This window comes from Scleropages formosus, chromosome 9 (assembly GCF_900964775.1).
Source record: "Scleropages formosus chromosome 9, fSclFor1.1, whole genome shotgun sequence".
Lineage (NCBI taxonomy): Eukaryota > Metazoa > Chordata > Actinopteri > Osteoglossiformes > Osteoglossidae > Scleropages > Scleropages formosus.
The window spans coordinates 22,221,627-22,240,035 of NC_041814.1; the positions used below are offsets into that span (position 1 = coordinate 22,221,627).

At 41.1% G+C, this 18,409-nt stretch overlaps 1 protein-coding gene across 2 annotated transcripts in view; it reads left to right on the plus strand.

Moving 5' to 3' along the window:
• Positions 1-7,090, plus strand: part of LOC108935566 (catenin delta-2-like) — a 274,279-nt gene extending 267,189 nt beyond the window's left edge. For both annotated transcript variants that reach the window (XM_018754302.2, XM_018754303.2), the window contains exons 20-22: positions 930-1,061; positions 2,993-3,069; positions 5,627-7,090. In XM_018754302.2, the coding sequence (XP_018609818.1) occupies positions 930-1,061; positions 2,993-3,069; positions 5,627-5,893 (476 nt within the window). In that variant the 3' untranslated portion in view covers positions 5,894-7,090. The remainder of the gene's footprint in view (positions 1-929; positions 1,062-2,992; positions 3,070-5,626) is intronic.
• Positions 7,091-18,409: the final 11,319 nt, after the last annotated feature.

Genomic DNA, 18,409 nt, shown 5'->3' on the forward strand with positions numbered 1-18,409 from the left:
GCACCTGTCTTTAGTCGTCACCCTGAGCTCTGGTGCGATGGTGCCGAACAGACCCCAGCCACGAGGAGCGACTCCGCAGAGGAGGAGCTTCTGTGCTCTCCACCAAGCCTGCTCCGCTGTCTCATTTTCCTACTCTTTCAAAGGACGCAGGTCGCAAGAGACTCTCTCGTGTTGGTCGGAGGGGAACTGTATCTTTTAGCAGTCGGAAAAGTGGACTGTGAGGGAATCGTCCACCGGGAGGGTGGCTGATCCGCCTCACTACGTGTCCTTCGTTTGGCATTGCAGCAGTCGTGCCGCTGTCAATGAGGGGCACAGGTGCCCTGTGAGATATGAAGACTGCCCTGCCTTGGGAATCTTCAATCATAATTTTCACTCTAGCACAGATAAATGCCCCCCTTTTCAGTCGCTAAATGGGTCCTCTTTGTAAGCTTTGTTGAACGAATCTGGTTGGATATTTTGTTTGTGTTTGCAGACAATTTGTATTCTAACTTCAATGCACTTTGCAGGGTTTTTTGTGCAATGTCACGTAAATTGTCATCAAAACACTGTTGACAGCTATATTTTATAATATAGTCTGAAATATATGTCTGAAACACACAAAGCAAAAGTGTGTATTGGTAATAGTTGTAAAGTTTTGAAAAGTTTTGTTGGCAAACAAAAAAATTATTGCATAATCATTACTATTTCCCAAGTGCACAAGTATGAAAATGAAAAGATTCAGGGCTTCTCATCCTTCAATTATGAAGATCCACACCATCTACTTGGTCTGCTATTCATCCAGTCATTTCAACAAAAGGACCAAACCAATTCTGGAGGGTTTTGTGCTCTAGAGTGCAGCCCAGTGCTTGAAAGGGGGCCAGAGCAGCCAGCAATGGAGCAAAGCTTTGGATGCTTTCCAAAAGTCATGTGCCCTATTTCCTTCTCCACAGCAAGTGCCCCTGCCTCTCCTCGGGAGATGATTAGCCTCAAGGAAAGAAAGACTGACTACGAGTCAACCGGAACGAACGCCAGTTTCCATGGAAACAAAGGAGAGCACACTTCCAGGAAAGACGCCATGGCAGGTGTGTGTAAGAGACCAGGGATCCGGATGTGTGGACTGAAGGGGTATTGAGGGTGGTCTGTCAGTCTAATTACAAAAGTTAGACACAAGCTTCTTTGTTGCTTATTCCTAGGGAAATGTGCAAGGAAATAGCCATTTGAAATAACAAGTGTAGCCGCTTGGTTGTTTTTTAATGCGTAATTACGGGAGTTGTCATATAGGCAATTGAAGCCTCAAATGCAGTTTTCTGTAAGGTCAAGATGCAGGCCTCAGGGACCTTGACGATTAAGTCCAGCCCTGAGTTGCGGTGGCCATCCTTTCACGATACATATTCAAACTTTAAATGTCCAACCTAAGCAGCATTCCAGCAGATAGGAGACTGAGCGGCCAACTCGTTTAACGAAAATGTGTATTTTGGTGATGAATGGTGAGCAAAGTTGTTATAAGTAACGGTAAGTAAAACGAGGCCTTTAATTTTGTTGTTCATTAATCTTAACACCCGCGGGCAAACTCACACACAGACACATACACACAAATTCATAAACACAAACAAAGGCACTGCTCTTCCCCCTCTGACTTTTTTAGTTTGACGTAATCAAACAGGCCACCTGCCCTTCACTTGGATTATTCTAACGCAACATATTTGCAGTGGGATAGAGTTGTTGGGGCTTATTCTGCTTTTTAAAAACCCAGCAAAATGAACTAGCCAGTCTGGTCAACACAAGAACCTTAAAGCTACTACTTTAAATTTTAACTGAGAGTGTTCATTTCCAAAGTAAAATCCACTTGAACTGAACTTTTAACAGACATAGGCTTTAAAAAAAAAAAATCCTGCTTAGCAAAAATAAACACTACTCTGTTTAAACAGATTTCTTTTTTGTATTTTAGTAACAGGGGGTGCAGTGGCGCAGTGGGTTGGACCGCAGTCCTGCTCTCCGGTGGGTCTGGGGGTTCAAGTCCCGCTTGGGGTGCCTTGTGGCGGACTGGCGTCCCGTCCTGGGTGTGTCCCCTTCCCCCTCTGGCCTTACGCCCTGTGTTGCCGGGTAGGCTCCGGTTCCCCGTGACCCCGTAAGGGACAAGCGGTTCTGAAAGTGTGTGTGTGTGTGTGTGTGTGTGTGTGTGTGTGTGTGTGTATTTTAGTAACAATTATTGAAATATTATTAGTAATATTTATAAAAAATATTACTGTTGCTACTATTAATTGCCATTCTCCACCCATTGTCGTTGGTGTCATCAAGTCAAAGTTGATTTTAAGAGACTGCACAGACAGATTTCCCCCAGAATATTTTGACCTCCACTTGGGTCCTTAAACACGAAAGGTTTGTGTCCACAGACAATGCGATAAAGCCCAGTTTATATGCTGGAACTGAGAATATTAAGTGAATCATCTCCAAAAAGAGAGTTTTACTAGTGTTTTTTCTTGAATTTTGTTTACCACCCTTGCTTTCCAAATGCTATTACCTTTATTCTGGTTCACAGCTGCCCTTTTGATGGGAGAGCGAGACAAGAAGAGTTGAAATACTCCCTAAATGGAGTTTGATCAATCTTTACATTTGCCTTCAAGTCCTCAGTGACATGGGATCATGACCTGGTGGTGCAGGAGAGCTCCTCCAACGTGGGCACACACCGCAGATCATCAGCATTAATTTCAATCACAACAGGCCCACCAAGCTCATGCTCAGGCACTGCTAGCTTTTCAAACACACCATCCTTCAGCCTCGTGAAAAATCGGTATTGACAGGGATTTTGGGTATGCCTCCCAATGAGTGCCGTTCACTGTCCTCTTGAAGCAAGTACTAACAAGGAGTAATTACATCAAAGACAGACACTGCTTTAGAACCTTCATCCTCTGCTTCCCTCAATTTTACACAAATACACACATTGTGTGTATACATCCCTGCGAGCGTGTATATAGGCACACACTCACCCGCCTCTCTTTCTTTCATCCTTCAGTTCAAATCTCAAGCGGTACTTCAACATTGTTCCGAAATTCATATGTGACTCCTAATGAGGACATCAAACACAACCAGGTAAGAATCACTCGGAGACGCTGCATTTGGTACCCGTATTTATTAGCTATGTACAGTACATTTTCAGTTCTGGATGTATTTGTGTTTCCATTTTGATATTAATGCATCTTTGTGTGTGTGTGTGTGTGTGTGTGTGTGTGTGTGTAAGAGAGAGAGAGAGACAGACAGAGATTAGGAGACCACTTGACATCTCGTAATATATTAGGTTTCATTTTTTTATGTTCACATTTTAAATATAGTATTCAAAGCAGAAGCACTGATTCAGTATGTAATAGTGCATTAAGTGATTTGTGCCAATGTAAGAGTTTAATTGCACTTGCTATTCTCAAAAAAGCAATTTAATTAAATATTTGTTTGTAAATAATAGTAACAAATAGTAGCTCATTTAGCAGGAAAAAAATCGACACTAATTATGAATATTCTCGTGGTAAGTAAAACAAACTTCATCCTTGATATATTCCATCGTACCCTTGTTTTAATCAGTTTATTGCCCACTGAAATTACTGACAGGCTTTTAAAGGTTATCAGACAGAAGTAGTCTAATTACTTCCTCTGCTTCTTCCGTAAGCTCAGGCTGTTCTCACCTGCCTGGACCTGGGTTTGATTTTGGCTTGTTAGTGGCCTGTGGTCTATGGGACTGACATCCAGTTAATTTACTTCTTGGCAAGAAGAACATAGTGCAGCCACTGACGATGTCTGGCTTTAATGGGATTACATGAAAATGAGTGATGGATTTAGCAATTAAATTGATTTAGGAATGTATTTGTTTTAGAGTTAGTCATTACACACAAAGGTGAAAAAGCCCTAGGAGATTTGAAATGTATTATATGTGTTAATTTATTTGCATCTATTCATTCAGTTGATACATTTCGCCAAAGTAACTTATAGTGTTAAGATGCTTAGAACTATTCACCCAGTTATACAGCTGGGTCATTTTTCGGAGCAATTTAGGGTAAGAACCTTACTCAAGGGTATTACAGCGGAAGGTGAATTCGGACCTGCGACCCTTTTAGTCTAAAGGCAGGAGCTCTGACCACTACACCACCAGCCGCCTCTCATCCTGAATACATTTTGTGTATCTTCCAAATGAATCTACTCAGTTCTTTTCATTTTGCATGGAGAAACTTCGTAAATTTCTAATTTTTTATAGCTTTGTATGGCTCAGAATGCTTTGACCACAGAAAGAAACCATGTTAAGGCAATATTATTATTCAGATCTGATAGTTACAGTTTGATCAGATTCTGAACAATAATACAATTATATGTGAAATGATACAATGAAAACCCTTCACTTTCATTGATACAATGAAAACCCTGCACACACTGATAACAAAGAAGCTGCTTCTCAGATGGAAATAAACAAGTGCATCTCAGGAGTTTGGAGTTTCACCCCAGAGTCATCTTGCTACTTCAAAGTGCACAGATAACTTAGGATGTTTATGTGCTGTCAAACCGATTACTTCTCTCTGGGAGTTGTGCATCCAAAGTATTTTATCTGGCTCTCTGTTATCTTTAGATTCTTTAGAAAGAAAACAAATCTTGCAGCCATCCTGAATGCACACAGCACATTTTCATCACAAGTCAATAAAAAGGCACCACAAGCCAGCCAAAAAAGTCACAGCACATTAGTGCAGCACTGCAAATCATTTTAATTGTTTTAATTGCTGCATGTAGATTTCCATTTGCTGTGTTTTCATCACATTTACACAGATGCACATTGACATATCTTTTCTTTTCTAAGCGGTTAAATGCTAAGGGCATCTGTCCAGGAAGCACAGTCATTTGCTCAATATTTGGCCTCATTGGCAGTTCTTCAGTCCAGCCTGTAATGGCCCAGAACCAAGGTTAGTCAGATGTTGCTTGCAAGAATCAGGCTGTTAAAATGCTTGATGTGCTCCTTGCAAGTCATGCTTCTGGCTCATATTAATCAGTTGCAGCCACATGTCTACATATGCCAGCACGGCATTTAATTGCTTGTTCGGTTGTTATGGAACATCTGTTGCTAAGGCGGGTGATTTTTAACTTAAATTTAACAGTTGCTTGTTCCAGTCAGTATGCGGGAGGATGGATGTCTGCTCGGGTAGTTTTTATAGCACGTCTCTTGATGTGGCAGAATGATAGGAATGACTCTTTGTTTGACAGCTGCCAACCCTAGAGATGGCTGCAGACGGATCTCCAGTGTTTGCCTTGCAAGAGATTTGGAACAAATTGCGTTATTTCCTGCTCACTTCTCCAATTTGCGTGGTTGTTTAGACGTAATTAACAAGGTTATATTTGAAGTTATGGTTTAAGGAGGTGTGAACTGTTTTGCATCCCAACAAAAGCATTGTTGTTTCAGAAGGATGTTGTCTTAATTCAGCAAGCAATCAGATGACAATTTAAGCTTTGAGGAACGAAGACATACATATCTCTGCAGCACACTGACTTGGTTGTCACGATTGCATCTCAAAGGAGCTCTTGGGAGACTGAAGCATTTTCTTCACGCTGCTTTTCTTGCACTCTTTCTCAGCACTTTCGACGACGGTTTCGATGGATTCACAACCTTATTCTGTTCCAGGTTCCAGTCCAGCCTGTTCCTCAAGACACCGCTCGGAAGGAGTACGAGACGTTCCCTCCGTTCCAGAACTCCACCAGGAACTTTGAGGAACCTTTCTTTGAAGATCAGGTGCACCACCGGCCCCCACCTCCCACCACAGATTTAAATATGCACCTGGGACTGAAGTCGACAGGCAACTATGTGGACTTCTACTCCGCAGCCCGGCCCTACAGCGAACTCAACTATGAGACCAGCCACTACCCTGCCTCACCAGATTCCTGGGTCTAGCGGCTGGCATCCAACCACAGCAGAGCACAGGAGTAATTGTTGTGTGTGTGTGTGTGTGTGGGGGGGGAACAGTGCATGTGCATGCATACCACAAGACATTTTTCAGTCCATTTTGTTTGTTAAAGCTCGTTCTGCAGAGAGGTTTCACTAAATTGAATGGGTTTAGAGAAGGAGCTTCGATGGAGGAAACGGGCACCGAGAGAGCACACCGGATAGAAAGGAGCAAAAAAAGAGAGCGTGAGCGTGAGAGACCATGAGACATGTACAGTAAAAAGAGTTGGAGCGAGGAGAAAAGGAGGAATGTGGAAAGGAGAGGGCAGCAGAGATGGGATGGAGAGAGTGTGACAGTGTGAGAAATATACCGAGCGTAAGCGAGCGAGAGAGAGGTGAAAAGGAGGGAGAGATGAAAGGTAGGAAGAGCTGTAGAAAGTGCAAAGGAGACCCATGGAGAGAGAAAGACAGTGAGAGGTGACAAGTGGAGAGATAAAACACAGAGAGCAAGACGAGGAAAAACAAAGGTGTCGTAGAAGTACGTAATGAAAGAGCCCATGAAAGACAACTCGAGGGCATGTGCTGTATAGAAAACAAGAACCTCGACCTTCAGCATCCCCCAGGAGTAACGATGCAGAATGTGTGGAATGCTAAGGATAAAAAGAGACCATGAATGTGCGGGACGACGCAGCGACAAGTCGAGTAAGCACAAGAACACAAAATTGTTGTTTACACGAGCGAGGGGAACGACGCCTCAAGTTTCTTTACTTTAACTTCGTTGTGATCCAAGGCTTCAATCTGCATTTTATGGAGCATTTCCTCTGTAGTAGAGGATGCATTCGGCCTCTGTTTTCTTTCTTTTTTTTTTTGCATTTTCCCGTTTTCATTATTTTTTAATTCATACTTTTTTAATTCTTTGTTGTAAAGTATTCGATGTACATTACAGAGATACAAGTGCATTGTGTATATTACACGGGCGCCACTGTGTCCAGTCTTCAGTGGCTCTTAACATTGTTTTACCATCAAATAAAAAAAAAACGACAAACTCTGGAAAGATTACAGACGTCTTTCCACGCTAAGTATGTTTTAACATCAAGAAGGACATATTTAGAAGTATTGTTTGTTCTGATAATGTGAACTTGTTAGTGGAAACTAAACAGACATTTTAAGCATTTTGAGACAGTAACAGAATATCATTCCATACTCCTTGTCAATGAAGTGCTTTTTCACTGCCTAAAAAGGAAAAATAGATGTAGATATTTTAATTTCTTTGGTTTTCAATTATGCAAGTTTTTTTCTTTATAATACAATGTTAAAATATAATAAATTCAACTTTGTCATCCATATTTGCATAAAACCTGTCTGTTCCACTAGTATCTCAGTAATCTGTGCTTATATTAAAAGAGATCTGAAATTGTGCCAAACTTTCTTATTTCCAGTTCAAACCTGGATGTAATCTGGAACTTTAGTTGAAGTTTACAATCTATGACTAGTTATCTGTTCTCCTGATGCCAGTTTGTAAATGTTTTTTTAGTTTCTAAATGTGTTTTAATGGAATTAAGCTATATCTGCAGTATACTGGAATATTACCAGGAGGGCAAAATCTTTGAAAGCTTAATTCCCTCCAAAGATGTACAAATTTGTCTCAATATTTCTTGGGCGTGTGTCTTATGGTTATCAATGTCTGAGAAGGAAGGCATTGTTTTAGAAGCGGCTGATATAAAGTTTGAATTTCTGTTACTAAACAAAATACATCTTAGGCTAAAGTGTTAATAGAGAATGAAGAATATATATAAATATAAATATATAATTTTTATGTGCAGAAGTCAGTGTCACAAAAGAGCAACAAGGTCATAAAAGACTTGTAAAATAAAATCCTGTTCACTTTCATGTTCTGATCCAAAAAAAGCAAAACACTTGAAGATATTGACCTCCTGGTCTGAGTTATGTTGTTTCCAAGCTATACAGAATATCATTTTGGTGATGTTTGGATGCCAGGACAAATAAATGACTCGAAGTGCTCGAAGGCTGTGGAGCAAAATCTGCTGTTAACACGTACATGAGTTCACATCAGAAAGCAAGCACAAGATTTGTGAAAGTAGACATCATACCTGATCACTTGTAATGCAGATGTATATTCATTTTTTTTATTTTGTTGTTGTTGCTTCAGACCAGGTGTTTTGAGAAACTGTTGATATTTTTATTGCCTCAACAATTTGCAACTGCGAATATATAAAATGACCATCTAGGACACGGTTTTGGATGGTTTGCTCATTGACAAAGTTGATTTTCTTGTCTGCTGCATTTGATTTCCCTCAGTCAGACCGGTGTAGGTTGATTGTCTTGCTCTCCAGCAACAGGTAGCCGGTGTGAAAAAGGGCCGCTGATCGTATCGCGGTACGTCCACCAGGTGTCACGATCAGATAAACCATATCCCTTATTCTAAAAATATTGATTTCCCTTAAACTTCCCTCCTCGTGTATAAATGCAAACATGTAGTACCTAATCCTTTAATCCCGTGTAACAACCATTATTCTTTGAAGAGTTTAAACAATTACTGAATAAGTGCAGCTTATCCGACCACTCAGGTATAGCAGACTGCCATCGAAAGTCAGCACTCGCGTTAACAATTTCCAATAGCCCAAAACCTAACACCCACCGACATATAATACAACTAACCAACCAACGTCAACTGCTTATCCCAAGTGGGGTCACCGTGAGCCGAAGCCTAACCCGGCAGCACATGGCGCAAGGCCGAAGGGGGAGGGGACACACCCAGAACGGGACGCCAGTCCTTCGCAAGGCACCCCAAGTGGGACTCGAACCCCAGACCCGCCACACAGCGGGCACTGGCTGAACCTGCCACACCAATATAATACACAATACAAACATATAGACGTCACTCAGCACACACATTCTAATGCTGTAGTTCTCAGCTCAGTACTGTTTGTGGAGAGCCCTGTCTATGCTGTTTTTTGTCAAATTAGATCAGTGAATGACTTGCCTGATAAAAGTAAAAGAATTAAGATTCCATAAAATTTGTATTAGTACATTTACATTTATTCATTTAGCAGATGCTTTTCTCCAAAGCGATGTGCATCTCACAGAAAATACAATTTGTGCATTGCATTAAGAGAAAGAGACATAGCTGCAGATGTGTGACTCTTAAGTACAGTTAGTTTCTTTCATCATATGCACCGATGTTCATCACACAAGTAGCTGCATAAAACTTTACCAGAATATCGCTGATTCCTAATCACCTTTCTAGCAGGTTTTTTTTTGCAAAATGTAAGAAGTATCATTTGTGATCAGCCTTTGATTTGATAATAATTACAAAGAAAATTCTAAATACACCTTCAGCTTTAGGCTTAAAATAAATGAATTTGTAATTATAATCCAGAAATATATTTTTTCATAGGCAGAAAATGGCTCAGAAATAATACACGCTGAAATTTAGTTCAGTTTATTTTCTACAGAGCTCTTCCCACTGTAGTGATGCAGAGTACTGAACAAGGTTGGTAAGAATGGTACAGTATTACAGATGTAACAGATGAAGCTCACAATACCATAAGCCAGCTGGTGAGGAGAAGAGGAAAACAAAAAAGGAAGAAAAACAAACTCTGGTCTTGCTGGGAGTCCAAGTACTAGTGGCTGCCCACCCCTTCTTGACATTCTACTTTTGGGTATGTCTGAAAAGAACTGTACAACTGCCAAGACTGAGCTAAAGACTATGGAAGCCAGACATTGTTGACAAGGATCACCGGTTGTGTCCTACAGTTGTCGGTTCCCTGCAGCACAGTACATCATGCATTCTGTCGGCAGATGTAAAATGCACTTCATTTGTCCAGATATATTATCAGTATACAACTTATTCAGTGCTTTCAATGCCACTTTTACATATTAGCATATGTTGTAAAAATGGATTTCTGTTCCAAAGAGTACATAGTTTTCTCAAAAGTAACTGATTTAAAATTAATGAAAACTTTTCCATTATGTGCTGCTTGAAATTATTACAAATTTGAGATCTATTTTACAAGCACACTGTGACACAGAGTTGGACAAACAGTCACTGATGGATGGATGGATGGATGGATGGATTTTTATCAGCAACTGACAGTACAACTTGCATCTTAGTTTAAAAAAAAAAATAAAAAAAATAAGCCATACACAGGGTGCTGTCAGGATCAGAACTGAGAACTTCTGTTCTAAGAACTCTTTTCCCATTCCTTCAGTCACTGGTGTTAATATTTACCTTCAGTTCTTCATTCCATCATCAAATGCATTTTTTTACACTTACAGAACGGCATTTTGTAAGTTAAGGAAGAATTTGGTACCTACCTTTTACAACATAAGGAATGTTTCTCGGTTATATAATTAGTTCCAACCCCTTTGCTACTAGAACCATCTGTGCAGATGAATTCTATCTTGGCTCTCTTGCATTAGCAGACAGAAAGGGGTGGTACTGTGTACTCAAAGTTGAGTGAGAAGTTATGAACTTCTGCAGAATACACCTCCTTTGCATCTACACTACCCATGGCTCCAAATGTTTTTCCAACTGACCAGCAATTACTCCACTAATGGATTCAGTTCAACTTTGTTAAACGCAGTGCCTTCATCCTTTATCAACAATATTCCTTGAGTGTTTAACATACAGGGGGGTGCGGTAGCGCGGTGGGTTGGACCGGGTCCTGCTCTCTGGTGGGTCTGGGACTCAAGTCCCGCTTGGGGTGCCTTGTGATGGACTGGCGTCCCGTCCTGGGTGTATCCCTCCTCCTCCAGCCTCACGCCCTGAATTGCCGGGTTTGGCTCCGGTTCCCCACGACCCCGTATGGGACAAGCAGTTCGTGTGTGTGTGAGCCCCAGACCCACCAGAGAGCAGGACCCGGTCCAACCCACTGCACCACCATGCCCTCTTCTTGATTCGAACCATTTTAATCTATATTCTATGTGTATATAAAGAATATTAGCATTACACCTCTAGATTTATTTTAGTGTAGTCGCTGAAATACACTTGGTACACAGATTGCACTTCCTTTCAAAAATTATTTCAAATTTATTTTGAAGTACCATTAAGTCTGCACTTGAGTATCCTCAAAGTTAATTTTTTCCACAGGAAATTTAAGTGTACTATAGACACTGTGGGACTGAACTGACCCACTTCTTTGAAAAAGTTTGTAAAACCTTCGGAATTATCTGGATTTCTACATGAATGGCTCCTACAATGTGATCCAAACTCGGAGATGCTTGGAACCACAGAGGACCCGGGAAGCGAGACAAGGTGAAGATGTCAGGACTAAACAGGTAAGCAGAAGGCCACGGTTCTGAGATCACATGGAGCAGGGAACAGGAGTTGCAGGGACGAGTCTCAGCTGATCGGGCGGTCACTGTCTTTGCACCGTGCAAGATTCCACAACGTAGCAGCTCTCCTTCTCCCTCTTTAAAGACTGGGCTCATTGAATGAATGATTGACAGAGTGAGAACAGGTGTGCTGGAATCTGCTAGGTCCTTCTGCATGAGGACCCGTGGTGGTCGAACGGGGAACTGCTCCAAGAGGTTGTGACAAAAATGTGTGTGGATTGTTAAATAACACTGTCTTTATTTATTATTATGACTCAGATGAGGATCAGATTACATTTTAGGAGCCATTCATACAGAAATCCAGGTAATTCTAAAGGGTTCACAACTATTGAATGTGTAGTTAACGTTAAGTATAGCAATGTAGTGCTTATAAGTTTGGGTGCATTAGTTAAAATTCCCTTGACAGCAGTATGATTATTATACACACACACCATCTGAAACCACTAGTCCCATACAGGGTTGCGAAGAGCTGGAGCCTAACCCAGAAACACAGGGCATAAGGCTGGAGGGGGAGGGGACACACCCAGGACAGGATGCCAGTCCATTGCAGTGCACCCCAAGCAGGGCACAAATCCCAGACCCACCGGAGAGCAGAACCCAGTCAAACCCACTGCGCCACTGCGCCACCGTGCCCCACTGCATGATTATTATATCAATGTATAATTTACAATATTACTTTACAACTACTATTTACAATAGTAGTTAAGCATTCCAAGAAATAGCTAAACTTTAGTTTGCACTCATATTAAAATAATTTTATAGGTTATTAAATGAGTATCTTAGAGATGGACACACAACTCAAAAACATGTACAGTACATTGTATATAAACACAGTAAAAAAATGATATAGAAATGCGAAGGCAGGCTCACTTGAATTCAAAAAATATTTTTTTTAGTTTGACATTCAAACTAATAAAACTTTGAGATCATTCCATATTTTATAAAAGCATATGTCACAGTGCAAATAAAATCTGCTGTAAGAATTATGCATAAAGCAGATAAAGCAGAATAAAGCAGACTGACTTTTACTAACTTTAATTTAAATTAATGTTTTCTGCCTCCCCTCAGTAACTAATTCCTACTCCATTAAGAAGTGGAAAAAATAAAGACTACTTAGCAAGGGAGTAGGGGAGTATTTGTAGAAGGTATCTTATGTTACATTATCTAAAATGTATTTTTAAACAACATAAGTTGTAGATCACAATGAAAAAAATTGACAAAGACAGTATTTCCTATTTTCCTCAACACCTTGTCCAGCGCAGGACTGTGGTGGTCAGGAGCCTATGTCGGAAGCATAGGACGTGAGAGCAAGGTACACCCTGGATAGGATGCCACTGTACACAAGAGTAATCACACATGTGTTCACACAAACACAATTGGCAAAATCACCAGTTGCCTTGAAAAGCATGCCTTTGGACTGTGGGAGGAAACCAGAGCACCTGGAGGAAATCCACACAAACACAGGGACATGCATACACAACACAAACATGCAAACTCTATGCAGACAGAGTAGGATTAGAACAAACATCTGAACTCAGAGTTCAGGTTCTGTGAAGCACATCCTGCAATTTCCTGTCATGCCACCTTGCCATGCTGATATTATTTGTAGCTTTCCGGAGGCTATCCAACTACCCGGAGACTCCAGCTCGGTGTGTTGTCGCGCAGCCAGGGGGCCTTGACACATCGATAACAGGCTAAGGCCTCTTAGTGACCATTCAGGATCACTAAAAACGGAAAAGACATTAATAGACCTTGTTAAAGTTTTTGTTTCCAGTACATAAGAAGGTTGCGAATGCAATGTATAGACTTGCTCTTCAAAAACCAGTAAACTGGAACTATTTCATTAAATTGCAGCAGAAGAAACAATATCATTTACAATATTATATATATGTGTATATACACACACACACATTTTCAGAACCGCTTGTCCCATACAGGGTCACGGGGAACCGGAGCCTACCCGGCAACACAGGGCGTAAGGCCAGAGGGGGAAGGGGACACACCCAGGACGGGACGCCAGTCCGTCACAAGGCACCCCAAGCGGGACTCGAACCCCAGACCGATCGGAGAGCAGGACTGCGGTCCAACCCACTGTGCCACCACACCCCCATGTGTATATATAATTTTGTAATATATTGTAAAAATGTTAAATATATACATATATATATTATATTCCTACTCCATTAAGGAATGGAAAACATAAAGACTAATTAGCAAGGGACTTGGGGAGTATTTGGGGAAAATATCTCATGTGCTGTATTATCTAGAATGTATTTTTCAGACAACATAATTGTTGTCATATATACACACACACACACACATTTTCAGAACCGCTTGTCCCATACGGGGTCACGGGAAACCGGAGCCTACCCGGCAACACAGGGCGTAAGGCCGGAGGGGGAAGGGGACACACCCAGGACGGGACGCCAGTCCGTCGCAAGGCACCCCAAGCGGGACTCGAACCCCAGACCCACCAAAGAGCAGGACTGCGGTCCAACCCACTGCGCCACCGCATCCCCTTTGTTGTCATATATATTTAAATATATATATAAAAGTTGAAATTACTGAAATATATGTGAATGTTAATAAATAGGGGGCGCAGGTGGCGCAGTGGGTTGGACCGGGTCCTGCTCTCCGGTGGGTCTGGGGTTCGAGTCCCGCTTGGGGTGCCTTGCGGCGGACTGGCGTCCCGTCCTGGGTGTGTCCCCTCCCCCTCCGGCCTTACGCCCTGTGTTGCCGGGTAGGCTCCGGTTCCCCGCAACCCCATATGGGACAAGCGGTTCAGAAAATGTGTGTGTGTGTGTGTGTGTGTGTGTTAATAAATAGTTTAAAAACAGTAATTTTTGAAAAGGTATTAAACATTTTACTAACAGTATATAAACTTACGAACACACATTTTCTGAACAGGTTGTGTTATTCTTAATAACTAAGGCTCAGAAAGGACACCTTGTCATTAGAAAATGATCTTTATAATGCAATAATTTGACCTTTGCATATACAATCCCATTTAATGCGAATGAATATGAAGACATGGATTAAATTATAATGGTTATTTTTGTGCTCTTCATGTTAAGGAGAATATCGAATACCAGGAATGAATTACAGAGAAATAGTGTTTATTTTAAAAATAAGAGTAATGATAAATCTCAGCCAATTTTTCTTCCCCATTGATCTCACACACACACACACACACACACACAATGTCTATAGCTGCTTGTTTCGAGCATGGTCGCGGCAAACAGTAGTCTAACCTGGCAACACAGGGCATAGGGCTGAGGAAGGGGGGGACACACCCCAGATGTGACACCAGTCTGCCGCAAGGCACCCTAAGCAGGACTTGAACTCCAGAACCACCACAGAGCAGGTCACAGCCAAACCCACTGCACCCCCCGCCCCCTTCTCCAGTGATGTATTTGTAAATTGTCACAAATCCTATGATAAGATCGTTGCTTTGAATCATTAACAATTCTTTTGTAGCATGGAAGAACATGAAACACAAATAGCTATGAGAACTTTTTGGGAGGTGAGCATGGTTCTGGCACCACTTCTCACCCTCGGTGCTGACAGAAACACTTGCGGTCAGCCGGGAACCGTCTGGAACTGGAACAGTTGCTGCCCTCTGTTCCAAGCATGTGAAGCTGCTTAGTGAAACCCAAAGCCTGCAGAGTGGATGGTTCAGAGTACTTATATTACTGAAGGTTGTGCTGTTAAACACACGTCAAGTAGGTTTTACACTTGTTACAAGAACCCAGTAGTCTTGCAGTAGTTTTGCTCCAATGTGAAATAAAATATTTTTTGGTAAGATGTGAAACTGCATTGACTTGTAATAAAACATAAAACATTTGTTCAGTATACCGGCTCCTGGTAAGTTACCAATGTTTTTAAACTTGATGGTTCAAAAGTAGCAGTTTAAAATCAGCAAAGGGAGTATGTGTTGATTTGCAGAGTTAGCTCAAACTTGTCATTCATTACACCCTTGGATCTGTGAAGAAGGAGTACTAAACAAAGAGGAAAACATAATGCATGTGTATTTAATACATACATACATACAAACACACACATATAATACAGCTCATCCGTGCATGACTGGACCTTTGTTGACAGGAGATTGAAATGAGCACACAGTGCAGTACGTCACATTATTTTCGTTTTAATTAAAAATCTGAAAAATGGAACAACTATCGCTATTTTAACACATTCAATTTAAATATTTACAGTGATTTTGAAGCATACAACTCTTGGATGCGGAATTGAAAGGAGTAGTCGTATTAGCCCTTTTCTTGTCATCTTCTCCTCGCAATAGTCATATTATTTGTATTGTAGTCATAATAGTCGTGTTAGTCGAATTCTAGTCGCAATAGTTGTATTAATCGTATTGTAGTCGTATTAGTCGTATTCTGGTTGTAATAGTCCTATTTTTTGCACCAACCCCTCTCTCATTGATTTCATCGGCAGTCGTCTGACCTTGTTAATAGTATATTGGATAAAATTAAATATTTTTATACACACGCACATTTTCGGAACCGCTTGTCCCATACAGGGTCGCGGAGCCTACCCAGTAACACAGGGCGTAAGGGACACACCCAGGACTGGATGCCAGTCCACCGCAAGGCACACCAAGCGGGACTCGAACCCCAGACCCACCAGAGAGCAGGACCCAGTCCAACCCACTGCGCCACCGCATCCCCTTTAAATATTTTTATATTAGAACTTTATTTCAGTGTTTCCAGTGCAAGCATACAACTCCAAATATGTAACAGAAAAACTGCAGAACTAGTGAAGAACTGATGTAAGACATGTTGTGCTGAGCCGCCACTCTCTTACAGTTCCCTTTGCGTCTGTCAAAAGTGAACCTACAGTATATGATCCTATACATTGGAATCATCGGAATCAATTGTCCTCAGACCTGACCGTTGTAAGTCTGAGAAGACTGCTGCACTATACATCTGGCCCAGTCTCACTCGACCTGGAGATCTCCATTTATCCACTGACACGGCAAATCTGGAGCCAGGCTCATAGGCTGACACTGTGCAACTCGATGTCACAATGTACACGAGTCCCAGGAAGGAAATCCTTCACACAGTATAGTTCAGGAACTGCCCCGGTTTGGACCATTAAATATTTTGACTCAGCCAAGCTGCAGTGATGTACAGCCTGGGTTTACGCGGCCCTCTGAAACAGTCCACAAAATGTAACGGTAGATACTCTACAGCTTGATTCTTAGAGCCTCACTTAGAATAAAATAGAACTTACTCCCTGAAGACAGAACCTCCTTTTTTAGGAGGACTGCACGATGGAATTTACGTGTTGCAGCGAAGAACATCCCATCCAGCTTCTCTCCCTAATGGTTCTCGGCGAGAGGATTATATGTACCATCTACTAAAACCTGGTTTTCAAATATTGCGCCATCTATATCCCTCATTTCCTCTCCCTTTTCACGTTATTTTCTCTCCTTTCAGTGCCGTGTCTCTCCCGTTATTCAGTCTTGTGGGGGAAATTAGGAATCAGCACTGAGGGGAGCAGCTTGGTTTTAAAATGTGAATCAGCGCAATGTGTTGGCATCTGGAGTGAATAAATTATGTGGCTACAGCAGAGAGCTATGTCCTGATACAACCAAATGTCTGCATACAAAACAGGTTTCTTTTATAACAAAACTCCAACTCTTCAAAGCACTGCTGTACCAGTAATGAGGGTGATTATGTTTTTAAAGCAATGCTGCAATATTGAATATGATGCAATGCTGTATGCTATTAACCCAAACTCATATGACTCTGTTGACCTGCACTGTGCTTCTGAACAAAGGTCAGTAGATGACCATCAGTACCAGGCAGATATAATCATGTCATTCTGTCATAAGCCCTGTTACAGCAGAGACCCACAATCTATGACATGTCGCCCACTTGCTCATTTTTCAGCTTCTATTTGGTTTCCACAATGCAATTTCGGCCAGTAGCCCGAAGAAATCAAATCCACGTGGTATGCTCTTTCGTCTAATCCAAAAAGCAATACGGACAATGTTTCGTGTGATCTGATTAGATTTACGAACCTGCTCTCGCAGTCATTTCCACAGATTCATTCGAATGCCCACTTTGATTGCAATGACAAGCTGCCTCACGCCAAGATTAAATACAATAAGCCCCATTTTCAAACAAAAATAGGAACTTTCATGAAATGAATACCACTGATAAGAGTGATTTATAAAAACTAGCCTCGCCGCAAAGACACGGACTTATCTCTGAATATTCAGAGAGTAACAACTTACAAGGTTTAAAACTTTTGCACCATTTAGCTGCAGCTGAATATTTTAATGAAAAATTATCAAAATTTACAGCATGATTTGCACCACCTTAAATTTTTTATTAGTCTCTCTAATTATTATTATTATTGTTGTTGTTGTTGTTGTCATCTTTCTTCTTCTTCTTATTATTATTATTATCATTATTATTATTAAATTCACATTTTATTAGTCCACCTCCTGATTAAATGCTGACAACTGTTGCTAAACATATCTTTGAAAAGTGTGAGATATTAAACTTTAGCAGTTCCCCACATTCTAAAATTCAATGTTGGATTTGATGCCTTTGAGTAGATTGTTAGCTTCAGTTGTGTACGTTGGTTACAGGTGACAAGAAAAGGTGGGACTTTTTTGTGAACAAAAGAAGAGAAATACCATCGTAGAAGGGTGGCAACTGGTAGAGATACATGAAGCAGAACAATAACGTGAGCGCATTTGCCTGGATTGGGAGGGAGGAGAAACAGTGCTATGAAAAAGTATGGCCAATTTTCTCAATTTTTGCAGCTTTTTGACATTAGGTATGATCACATCGTTTTCTGGTTTTACCAGTACATAAATGAAGCCTGAGAGAGAAAAAAAATCACACCGCCGTTGTTTTAATGTAACTTCCTTGGTGCGAAAAATAATAAAATGTGCAGTCACAGGTATAAAAATATCAATTGCCCTGTCACAGTCAGTAATTGGTTGCAACACCTTTAGCTGCAATGACTGCAACTAAATGCATCTTGTAACTGTTATCATGGGTTTCAGACTGCTGTGGAGGAATTTAAGCCTGCTCCTCCATGCAGAACTGCTTTAGTTCAGCAGCATTTAAAGGCTTCTTCAGCATAAACACCTCTTGAGAGATACGTTGTACTGGCAAAGTGTATTTG